The 13,163-nt window shown below is 36.3% G+C and overlaps 1 protein-coding gene across 1 annotated transcript; it reads right to left on the reverse strand.

Moving 5' to 3' along the window:
• Window positions 1–6,811: 6,811 nt before the first annotated feature.
• On the reverse strand, window positions 6,812–10,253 carry LOC138315706 (tetratricopeptide repeat protein 19, mitochondrial-like). The gene is made up of 2 exons (XM_069256929.1): window positions 10,091–10,253; window positions 6,812–8,794 (listed from the first exon to the last, which is right to left on the reverse strand). The coding sequence occupies exons 1-2, from the start codon at window positions 10,222–10,224 to the stop codon at window positions 7,843–7,845; spliced, it is 1,086 nt and encodes a 361-aa protein (XP_069113030.1). The 5' UTR covers window positions 10,225–10,253; the 3' UTR covers window positions 6,812–7,842.
• Between the last annotated feature and the right edge of the window lie 2,910 nt (window positions 10,254–13,163).

The following is a 13,163-nucleotide window of genomic DNA, read 5'->3' on the forward strand; positions in this document are numbered from 1 at the left end:
GGCATCGCTAACAGGAAATTTATGAATACACAAATTAGCATGGGATTTTGGGGGGTCCGCGGTATCCCCTGGAAAAATACTACGATTTAGAATTTTGATGATTTTGCGAGCGCCGAAGGCGCGAGATTTTGATGTTTGGTGGGGGGAGGGGGGGTGCGGGGGTCTACCCCCGGGAAAAAAATGTACGATTTTGAATGGGAGAGATGAGTTTTACAATGCATTTTGTTGAATTTGCGAGCGCCGCAGGCACGTGATTTTGATGTTTGGTGGGGGGGGGGGGGGGGGGGGGGGGCGGGGGTCTACCCCCGGGAAAAATTACGATTTAGAATGGCTGAGATGAGTTTTACGATGTATTTTGATGAATTTGCGAGCGCTTAAGGCGCAATTTTTTGTTGTATGGTGGTCCGTGGATCTCCCCCGAGAAAAATATTACGATTTTGAATGGCTGAGATTAGTTTTATAATGTATTTTGATGATTTTAAAGCGTTCTTAACACGGTAAATTTTCGATTTAAAGTTACCTGCATTTAGAAATGATAATTGTGAGTGTTCTCATACCATTATGCAACTGAACATACCGGATTCACACCATCGGCAAATTGTTGTGTAACTCAAAATAATAATGAATTGATTGTCTTGCTAAGACATATAAACAAATTAATCTTTTAAGAAGCATTTTTTGAAATAGTATAATCCCTTGATGGACATTTTTAGTCTAGTTCGTGTGTATTGAATTTTCATTATCAAAGATTTGAATATTACGTGCTTGAACGTTTTAAGAAACGCGCCGCGCAGCGGAAAATTTTCTAAAATGAAGTACAAAAACGAACAGGAGGACCCTTTTTTCATTCAAATGTGCATTTTAAGAACATTTCACTGGGTGGAAAATGGGGGGGGGGGGCGCAAAAAGACATGTGTGCCCCCCGTCCTGGGGAACGGAGGGCCATCCCCCCCCCCCCCACCGCCCCTGGACCAGAGTGCCCTAAGGCCATTTTAGGCGTTAAAGAGGTCTAGATAAAAAAACCGGTAAAAATCATACTCTACATAGCACAATATACTATTCCATGGTGGGTCCATAATTATATAATCTTAAAGTAATTCTCAGACGTCATATATTGACAAATTGACCTTTGTCCTAGAATCGTCCACGGATTTTAATATTTATTGTCTTTTGACATCGTTCTTTCTCTTTTTTTCCGCATTTCTTTCATCAACAATGACAACGCTTGATGCTGTAAAATATATCTTTCCTCTATTCTAACACTGTTCTGTCTTTGCTTTGATGCCTTGTCTAGTTTTGCTTTTGTTTTACTTTGATGCCTTGTCTAGTTTTGCGTTTGTTTTACTTTGATGCCTTGTCTAGTTTTGCTTTTGTTTTACTTTGATGCCTTGTCTAGTTTTGCTTTTGTTTTACTTTGACGCCTTGTCTAGTTTTGTTTTTGTTTTACTTTGATGCCTTGTCTAGTTTTGCTTTTGTTTTACTTTGACGCCTTGTCTAGTTTTGCTTTTGTTTTACTTTGATGTCTTGTCTAGTTTTGCTTTTGTTTTACTTTGACGCCTTGACTGATTTACGTATATACTTTATTGTATAACAAACAAGACTCAATCAAACAAGTTATGAAAGCCCTCCTCACAGCTATACATGGTAACTAATAGTATTTACAAAAATATTAATGTCAAAGTGATAAGCATTTTGAAGTCCTATCAATAGTCAAGCGTAGGGAAAGCCGGAGTTGCCAGAAAGAGACTACCGTCCTTCGACTAGCAGACTACACATGTCTCAGATGGGGTTCGACATCGCAACCCACAACTTATAGTCTAGGGCCGTTTTCGATTATGCGGGTTGACTGGTTGGACCTAGTTGTTCGTTTATGAATTAAAGACATGGTGATTTTATATTGTTTTCAGACGAACTTTGACAAAGCCCTCACAGGCCTGTATCATAAACTGCAGGTTCGTCAGGATTTATAAACTAAAAAATGTACTTGAAATAATGACTTTTACAAACGGTCGAACCGGTTGTTCCGAATAAACGAAAACGGCCTAGATACTGATCCATACACATGGGCCGTTTTCGAAAACGGTCCTGATCTTATTATGCGAATATGCTTCTAACCACATTGACTTTATCATCACTGGGAAAGTGTCGGATCATCTCATATCACTACATTTAGGTGTTTTATTGATATCTGTTTGAATTCTTCAATTGAAGACGGCTATTTAGAGATACACAAATAACAATTATTTTGATAACCTTTTTCGAAAAAACCCAACATATTTTGGAATAGTTATTATTGTGTTCCCTTGAAAACAATGATCTTCTTAATGTACACAAAAGCATTATTTGACGCCTTCAAGTCCCGAACCATAATTACATGTGACAGGCGGCATGGGTTTTATTGTTTGCTTACAAGGATTTGCAAAACAATTTTACGCTTATTTTCACGAAGCGTCACAATTTCGTTTCTCGGGGGAAATATCTCCATGTTCGGTGTCAAAAATGGGATGATGTGACACCACGCCGTCTTATAATAACAGCAATCTTTGTAATTATTTTTTTTTCTACATCATCCAATTCACTAATTCCCAATTTATTCATCAATTTTATCTGCTGTGTTACTATACAGTACAGTCTCGCCTTTGCTTAATAAGGTGACATAAGGCTGAAAATGAGGGAAAAGAATCATGTTGTTTGAAAGCGTTTGAATATTGAATGAATTCGTTGCCAATGGAACCAAGTTTCCTTAATTCAAAATGCCATGATCATATCATAGCAAGTACATAATATAAAAATTAATACTATAAATATTGTATGTTACCCATCACGATATCAAAAATAAACAATTATATCTAAATTATTGGAGTTCCCTAATGCGTGTTTTAGGACCAGCGTCTGGTAATGACATAGAATGACAGGAACTCGGTGAGCATCCACATACAATCATGTCAATCACAGAGCACAACAAATCAACATGTACCCCTAGCTGATTATCTAGCTGTCGGGCTGTATGTATACAATAGTCCAAACTTCTTCAGAATCTTTCATTGGTCATACTCGGGCCGCTTTTAAGAATGCGATTCATTAACCCCCAGTACATCTCTCAATTGTTATACGTCTTGCGGGTAAGATATGTTTTAATGTTATAACTCAGCAGACATATAATATATACACTAACTTATTCTAATGTAGTGAAATAAAGGATCGTGTGAAATTTTGAAGATACTTTATGCTAAATCAGTCATGTCTTTAAACTCTTTATTTCATTTACCTGATATTGTCAAGTCGTTTTCCCAGCAAAGCCTTAAACGGCTTTAGCGATCCAGTAAACCCATCAATTGTCTCAACTTAACATTGATATTATTATCGTGATGTGCTCTAGCCAGGATTTGTTGTTTATTAGATAAGAGATTATGTTTCCAGATCAACGACTGTCTCTTTGATCTGGATTGGGCAGAATACGTCTTTGCAATACCGACACAATGGCTGATGACCTTCTGTTCGATGTCGGAACTATGATAGCGGAGAGAATGACGTACATTTATTGATTATATGACCATCCTAATGTCATATCATTGTCAGGAATGTCCATCCTAATACCCTAACGTTGTCAGGGTTATATTGGTCACTCTATCTGGAGACCTGAGGCATTTTTATACAGAATCCCAACTGGCAAATAATGAGTCATTCCGACAGTGATGGAGTGACGTATTAATCCAATGTTTTCTGATTAAATATCGAATTTGAAGATAACAAGCACGCGACCTCCAATTTGTGATGGTCTACGTGTGCACGTAGCTGCAATATTGTAGCTCAAAAGACTTTTAGACAGAAAATGGTGTCGTCTTAAGAGCTACAATTGGTGCCTATTACTGCTAACGGAGCAAAGTGATGATTATACAAACCATTATAAAACGTTTCTTTTGCATTTTATCGTACTTTTTTGATATCGCTTACCTACTAGGGAATAAAACTGAACTATATAAAATATCAAATTCTCATCGATCATTATTTTTTTTACATAATACATATGAAGGTCATTCTGAAGGGAATTTATACGGCAATTCCACAAGTTGTGAATTTGACGTCTTGTGAGCGGTACGGTATATATTAAGAATGGTAGTTATGTTTGTTTTAGACAAAAATAATATGTAAATGCATGTATACGCTTAAAATAATTGGAAACCTACAAAAAGGTATAGAAAACTATGCCCGAGTGATTTTCGGAGGCAGTGCTCCACTACGACACATAGGGACCAATTCGTACCCGGCCGAAAGGTATAGTAGGCCAGGTACGTATATTCGTTCTACGTGTGCACGATGACCTAGCCTAGATTTCAGGTTCTCCATGTTAACATCTTCAGCGCCGGTCCTTGGAACAAATTGAATGCCGTTTTAGAACACCATACACATTTCAGCGATAGGCGCGTAGTTACCACGAGAATATACCCTGTATATCCCAATCATTTCCCCGATTTTAGACCTACGCCCGTCGCCAAAAATATCCTCTCGTGATAAGTGGAAAGACGACATAACTTCATTGAAAATATGCCAAATAAAACCAGTCTGTTTCATCATGGCATTCTGTTGTTGAAATTTTAAATGTATAGAAATTATATCCATAGTTCGGCAGCATTCAACTAAAAGCAACCACATTGCGCCATTGGTCTTGAAGGTGACACCCTTATCCCTACGGCCCAAAAGTCCGAAGGCCCGTTAGTCCGAAAGCCCAATAGTCCGAAGGCCCGTTAGTCCGAAAAGTAGTAAATATTGCAAGTTATAGAGTTGTTATAATTAACGTATTTTGACGAAAACATTTTTCGGTACTGCTGATCTGACAATTTCTATGGACAGCAAGTTGTCATTTCTTCATGGAGCAATGCCAGGTCAAAATGACATCAAAACAGAAAAAAATAATAAAAGATAAATAATAAAGTTGAAAATTGTCACCGGGACAATTTGACGGGCTTTTCACCTAAAAGGTCATCCTCGATATTCCAGGGGTTCCGATCACTTACGATCTCTACACCCCTGGACTATTTCATAGTAAAACTTGAGGCAACAGAATAGAACAGGTAACTTAGTCATTTGATGTACATCAAAAGAGCCGTATAACGGTACACTGTGGTTGACTCTGTGGCTTTGATGTTAGGCGTCGCTCTCTCTGTAGTCTTCAAATGCAATATTTGCTAGCCTGTGATTGGTCAAATGTTTTCCGCTGAGCTGCCTTCAATTTCACTATGAGATAGTCCAGGGGTGTAGATATCGTAAGTGATCGGAAGCCCTGGAGTATCGAGGATGCTAAAAGGTATTCCGGTAAAGGTCATTTATATAAACAAACTTGACAGCCATTTATTTCAGCATCCTGCAGGCCTAATATAAGATCTTTAGGCCTTCCAGAACTTCAGAAGAAGTCATTTTGAGATTTTAGATTTTTTGGCCCCTGTGACCTTGAATATAAGTCAAGGTCAATCATATCGAAAAACTTGGTAGGCATTTATGTCAGCATGCTACATGCCTAATATTAGGAGCCTAGGCCTTCTAGATTTTCAAAAGAAGATTTGTTAATCATTTTGTCAAAAAATTGCACTTTTGAACTTTGACCCTCATTTACAACCGAAAGTTCACGTATAACAGAAAAGTGGTAATTCAGTTAATTGTTTCACTTTCAATTCTACATAACATATCCAAAAATCAAAGAAATTGGCTGTGTGGTTAACGAGCTAGGGCTGTCTCAAAGAGCTGTATATTCACTGGATCATTTTCATCGCAGATGTGGTAGAATCAAATACTCTCCATGGACAGAAAGGTCTTAATGAACTTTACAAAAATTGTGAATTATATGACACTTGGGTCTCGTGTTTCCCCCTGATGAGGGGGTTAATTTTACTTAGTTTGTAAAGGGAATACACATTTTTGAACATTATTTGGTCATTTGTAATAGGAAATGAGTCAAATGTTGTCAGAATTATTGCCGTTTCACTTACAGCTGATCTAATGTTGCATCATCTTCCTGGCATACCCGTACATGTATTTCAAATGCATTGTTTTCTGCTCGGTGCTCACTTGTCGGTCTCCATCGTCATCAGGTGGTCGCGAATTATCTTCAGATGTTTCAACCCTAAACCACGACATCCTCCAGTTGGTGGGTCAGTAGTGGTTGCTAATCCGCTAGTCGATGGATCCTGACTTCCATTCCAAGTCGCACTATAAAAAGGGCAACAGTTCCACTATACAAGAAGACACAACACGAACATACCGCAGTCTCCCAACATACACACCACGCACTAAACACATGCTACAAACTGCATACATGGGAGGCCGTCCTTACATGACCCTGGCTGTTAATAGGACGTTTCAATAATCAAACAAATAATTCCAAGTCGCCCCGACGGAGGGATCTTTTTTCTGCTTTTCAAACTTCAAAACTTTCAAAATCTAAGATGGCGACTGGTCAGTCATCATGTTGACTGATTGGTCCCAAAACGCAACATGCACAACTAAAGTCCTAGGGGAACCTATATCATTGAGACAGATCCCTTCAGTACTTTCGGAGAAATAGAGGTAACAAACTTCAACTATCAAAATCCAACATGGCTGCCTGTCGTCTATCTTGTTGACTGATGGGTACGAAAATGCCATATGCGGAACTAGGGCCCTAGGGGAACCTACATGAAATTTTAGAAAGATATCTCCAGTACTTGAGAAATAGCGGTAACAAGAATTGTTAATGGACGGAAGAACGGACGGCAGGTGATCTCAAAACTTTAAGACAGAATACAAAGAACTTTTAAATAAAACACTAAACAGTAAATCATATCCATTACATTTATTTTTTCCAATAAATATTCATCTTCATTTCATGTTTAGATAAGCAACACTTTCTACTCAATACTATAATTATCAGACCTTATCACAAATAATCCATACAAGCTCTTTCTTGCTGAAATTGATGGCAATTTTACCAACCCTGTGAAAAGTCACATTGACACACCTACTCAGGTTACAAGGTTATCAAACAGAATGTTTGATAAAATTCTGTTTGATAAAATTTTTCTGGAGGAATTCATGAAAATGAATTTTCAGCACTGATTTATTAAAATTGCAGTATCTATACATTGACTACTTGACTAGCACTGTTTGAATCACTGATAAAACTGAACTGTTTTGAGTTTTCTTCTAGAAAGTTCAATAGGTAGTCGTTTTGCTAAAAATCCTTTTTAATTACCCGTATAACCAGATGACTACTGTAAGGACTGACCATGACCTATGTAGGAACACTGGCAGGAAATAATAAATTAATTAAAAGAAAAAAAATACATGTATCTGTGTGAGCGACATGAATCAAATAATCACTTAAATATTATGTAAATTATGCATCAAGTAATGTAACTAATGCTCAAGTCAAAATGGCTAGAAGGAAATCCAATTCTTTGTACAGCAATACAGGTTTATAACAAACAAGCCTTGAACAAATTACAGGTTATATAACAGTAATTTTCAGTCCCCATCAAGGTTCATATAATATGTCTGTTGCATTTGTATAACAAACGATGCTTGTAATCAAGTGATTTTGTTGGTCCCCACTGGGTCATTATAACCGTTGTACTGTACATGTATTTCAATCTATCACATAACATGCTACTTTCATGACATCATGAATTTAAGAAGGTGAATAAAAATTGCTGTTTCTGCACTGCATTATATTTTTTTGTATTTCTTTTCTTTGCTAACTTTTTAACATGTTTCAGGAGATCTCAAAGTCATTTGGAATAAACACTTAATTAATCAAAATTTTATATACATTCAAAATTATACTGTACAACAACTAAAACCTTACAATTCCTATCTCTTTTCTTTAGCTTCTCTAATTTTTTCTAGACATAGCTCTGCCTTTTGTAGGCATTCTTTGTTGCCAGAGTCTTTGGCGAGTGAAAGTCCTTTATTACACATTTTTGTTGCTTTTTTTATATTGTCCATTCTAGTAGCAAGATCTGCCATATAACAGTATGTAAAACACAGATCGGGGGACTTTCCTTTCTCACCAATTTTGATGGCCTTTTCAAAGGTTGTCTCAGCTGCAGTTAAGTCTTTTTTGACAATTTGCACACCTGCTAAATCTGTTAAAATGTGTTGTCTACCATTGGCAAATTCCCCACTAGCTTTCTGCATAACATCATCTGCGATAACAAACATATTTTCAGCCTCATCGTAGTCCTTGTTTAGGACCAGGAACCGGCCGTACAGTTGGAGGGTGGCCCAGAGAATCTGGTAGGTGCTAAGAGGACACCTGGTTGTACTATCCTGGATCTTTCTAAGCTGAGTGTCAATTATCATATCAAAGCTGTCCCTTGCTTCAACTTCCCTCCCACTCAAAGCAAAACAGTTGGTCAATCTTAGAATCAGTTCCATGGATGCATCATCGTACTTGCTGACTCCTAGTTTCTTGTAAACTTCCATTGCTTCTACAAAAGCGGCCTCTGCCTTATCAATGATGCCTAGTTCTAAGTACTTTTCTCCGATATATTTATTAGCCAATACAACCACAATATCTCTCTCTTCCTCTGATATTTCTCCTTTCCTTAAAGCGCGTTCAGCTGTTTTTTTTGCTGTTTCTAATAGGCTATTATCAACCCTTCTTCCACCAAAGCTACGCTTTTTCCCTCTTTCCATCAATTCAAGAATTTCTGTTTTTATGTTTTCCTTTGCATCTTTATCCACCATTGTCACTCCTACAGCTGCTAATACTCCAAACACTACAGATGCTTGTCTGCCATCTAAGCTGGTCTGGTGGAAGCTGAAATTTATAATAATTGTCATTAGTTAAAGTAATTGTCATCATAACAACTAAGTTTTCTGTCTGACACCATGCAACAGCCAGTTGCAGTGGATTTTAAAATCGAGAAAGGTTCCTAAGAAAAAAATGAACATTGCGGTGGTGGTGGTAAAGTAAGTGAGCTACACAATGTAGTCTGAACTACACGAGCCCGTTTATTATAGATGCTCCACCGCTAACTGGTATTTTTTCACTATCAAAAACAGAAGCAGACGATTTATTATTTTTCTTCTGTTACAAAAGTTACTTACTTTACACCATTACCACCATTGAAAAGTTTGAGCTTCTAATTTTACTTCAAGTTAAAAATATGAAAAACAATTAATTGCATCCCGAAAAAAATCTGTGGCACTATATTCTATATGAAATGAAGTACTGATTGCGCATGCACCAAAGGCGAAATAAATTATTTTATATTATTTTTTGTGTTAATTAGGCATATATATACACGATTAAACACAAATTATTGTTCGAATGATGAATATCATTTATGCTCTGTCGACGGTGGAGCATCTGTAACAAAAATCATGGATTAAAAAAAATATAGTGGTTTTTCTCTATTGTAGAGATTACACACAGATGTTTGTTTCTAATATAGGTAAATACTTATACTTATATTAGAAGTGAACACCTGTGGTTTATACACTTGATACTATGATATATATAAATACTGTTGATAAGAAATTCGTGCCAGATCAATGTCCCTGAGCTCCAACATAACCTCTTGATCGATGTTTTTTTTATTTTCAAAGATCACTATCTCCTCCCAAACTTAATCCCTACTGGAATTACTACACCAATACTCCTACAATGTTGCAAAGATAACACACACTACAAGACACGTTTGACTGTTTGAAACATTATATTGTGCGATGATCAGCTGACAGCAAAATAGATTCCGATAAGTAATTATAATCGGTTGTCCAGTGGCAAAACCATGATATACAAAGTACATAAGTGTTATATATAAGAGTACTCCAAATGATGTGATAGATGTTCCAATGAGATTTAGTTTTTGTATGTGTATAAATGGATTAAATCGCGAGCACGCATACACCTTGACCTATATATTGAAGAAATATAGGTAAATACATGCTTTATATAAAGGCATTGTATCAGGGCATTGGAACCAGTGACTGTCTCCTTCTTAAACATGTACACCCCTTGGTCTACGTGACGTTCATCATGACCCAGCCTGTGGCAGACCTATATTGGCCTATTGTAACAATAAGTTAAGTGAACAGTTGTATACTATACCTGTTAGAGGCTTTGTTCGTACTCAAGAAAACAGATCTAACATTAGTCGTAAGTGGACATTTCCAAACAACGATCTTATTTCTTGCGAAATTCTGTAAGGTGCGAAAACCTCTAGCTATCATTGAAGTCGCCATTTTCTTATGCAACAGGTAAAGCTAGTTTTAAGGTTCGTATCCGGTTTAGTTTCGAATTTTCACACACACAGACGCCCGGAAGAGCACACGTCAAAAGTTGTTGACAAAGATATTATGAATATCATTTTACTGTTTAACAGGTATGGGTGGCCAAATTGTCGTAAATTACATGATCCTCAAATATCTTACTGGCCCCAATATTTCACCCACGTTCATGAACTTTAGGAAATCCCTTACGTAAATTTCTCCATGAAAAGCATTACCGAACGTACAAGGACATAGATGAAAAGGATAAGTGGTGACACCGATATATCCCTATGGCCTAATAGTCTGAAGGCCGGTTAGTCCAAAGGCCCAATAGTCCGAAGGCCCTTTAGTCCAAAGACCCAATAGTCCGAAGGCCCGTCAGTCCAAAAATTAGTAAATATTGCAAGTTATATAGGGTTATAATTAACGTACAGTTGTATTTTCATGAAAACATTTTTCTGCACTGCTAATCTGACAATTTCTATGGACGGCAAGTTGTCATTTCTTTATGGAGCATTGCAAGGTAAAAATTACATCAAAATGAAAAATGATAATGTAAAAAGTTTATATGTTATATTTTATAAGATATCTCACCAGCATGCGTTCTATGAATTATCTTACAAACATACAAGCTTTAAGATGTCCGATTGTAAGTGTATGTACACTGTAATTTACACTGTAATTTGATTGCATTAGGATTAACGGTGCTCAATGAATAAATGATGCGTATAATCAAACCTTACCGAAAAATGAACTTTATTATACCTGTGTAAACATCGTTTAATATTGTCTTGTTTATTGTACCGTTAATGACAGAAATGGTGTGCATAATGATATTTTGGAGGGAGATGTCAAACCGGATTGCATTGTACATATAAAATGTGTATGTACTTCAAGATAATGTTCTTTTTTGAAATTCGCAACATTTCGTTGTTTAATATCATTTTTCGTATCAAATCTATAGTCACATACATACATGTAAGTATACCGTAGTAAATTTACAACAAATCTTTTGCATTGAAAAATGTAATAAACGTTTGTTTCATTTCGAGTACTGTTTGCATATAAATTCCAATTATATTATCTGTTTTCGGACTATCAGGCCTTCGGACTATTGGGCCTTTGGACTAACAGACCTTAGGACTAATGGGCCTTCAGACTAACTGGCCTTCGGACTATTTGGCCATAGGGATATAAGACGATCACCGGATAAATCACTTGGGATTTTGGAGGAATACGTCGCAAGCGCATTTGTGGTTGTACACTGACCGTGACGTTGGTCGACGACTGATTTTCCTTTGATATCCATCGGTGCAACCTTTGATGTAGCTTGCGGGTGCGAGGGTTACCGTCTTACTTTCTGAAGGAAGTTGTCATTTCATGTAGTGTTGTCCCAATGATCGATTATAATCGATGACTAATCGAAAAGACAACCGATTTCGATTAATCGATTATGATATATTAACATCGATGATCGGTATCAAAACAGAAAGTGGGAATTCTACTTTCATTTTCCCTTAGAGAGTACAGAGTTTATGCCATTTTTCTCTTTAGCAATGACTTCTTACCAAACCTGCTATTAAAACAAATATGATAACAAAATAAACATTATAAGCCTAATTAGTTCATCAATAAAGATTGTTACATTGACTTGAGTCAATCTGATAATAAATTAGGATACGAAACTATGTAGAATAAAGCCAGTATGAAAACAGAATACTTAATGGCTGCCATCAATATCGTGAAGCTTTTTATTTCATATAGGCCTACATTTATATTGTTTAACTGATATTGAATTGTAAAAGTCAACGTAATCAAAGTTTGTAAATTGACTTTGAAGATTATTATATTGTTCTTTTAGTCAAGAATTTTGTTAATAGTTCTTTTATTGGGTAACAGCATAAGCAACTGAATACTTGAAAAGTTTAAAAAAAAAAATAAAAAAAAAAATTTTAAGGGTATTTCCAAATATAAAATTTTGATAAGTGATATCAATAAAATTCATGACATCGTTAAAAATAACTAACATTTCTAAGAAAATTATGTAACAAAAGAGTAACCGATTAATAATCGAAAATCGATCGGTTGACACCACCCGATTTTAACCGATCATCAATGATGAAGTCTTAACCGATTCCCAACACTAATTTCATGAGATGTCATATTTTCTAATGAGAATTTATGACATTTTTCTTATTCTTCCATTCTTAAAACAAGGATTAGACAAAGTTTTATTGAATGCATAATCAATAATAAGAAGGATATGTCACACTTGGGTTTGGGGAAGTAAAATGCAGGAGCTTTTGTGTTTGTGCACTGACAGTGATGTTGGACGACGACTGATTTTCCTTTGATATCCGCCGGCGCAGCCTTTGATGTAGTTTGCGTGTGCAAGGGTTACTGTCTTACTTTCTGAAGCGGGCCGTCATTTCACGAGCTGTCATATTTTTTCAATGAAAATTTAAGACATATCTTCTAAATATTCTGTCCTTAAAGCAAATAATAAACGTTGTGAAATTTAATTAACTTTACATTGGTGTTTTGTTTGACTCGACAAGACAAGTATTTGTTGAGAAAAATGGTTTTTATTCCCGGTTCATAGGCGTCTGGCGTGGTGTTCAGTAATGTAAAGAGAAAGTGACAATCGAATCCTTCTCACTTATAAATCCTTGGCAAAATACAAAAAAAAAAATTGATTCTGCTGAAAACCATTAAAGTGATAATGACACCATCACTTTTAAGATACTGACGCATCAAGAGGACCTTATATAAAGGCACTGTGAAATGTTTTATGCTTTGTAAAACAGTGTTTTGGTCATGTAATGCCCCACCTCAACATCTTATCTTTTTCTGTGCAAGTATTAACCAGAAGTACAGAAAATAATCATCAGCACTAGAAAATATTGTCCAAG

Source organism: Argopecten irradians, chromosome 2 (assembly GCF_041381155.1).
Source record: "Argopecten irradians isolate NY chromosome 2, Ai_NY, whole genome shotgun sequence".
In the NCBI taxonomy this organism is placed as follows: domain Eukaryota; kingdom Metazoa; phylum Mollusca; class Bivalvia; order Pectinida; family Pectinidae; genus Argopecten; species Argopecten irradians.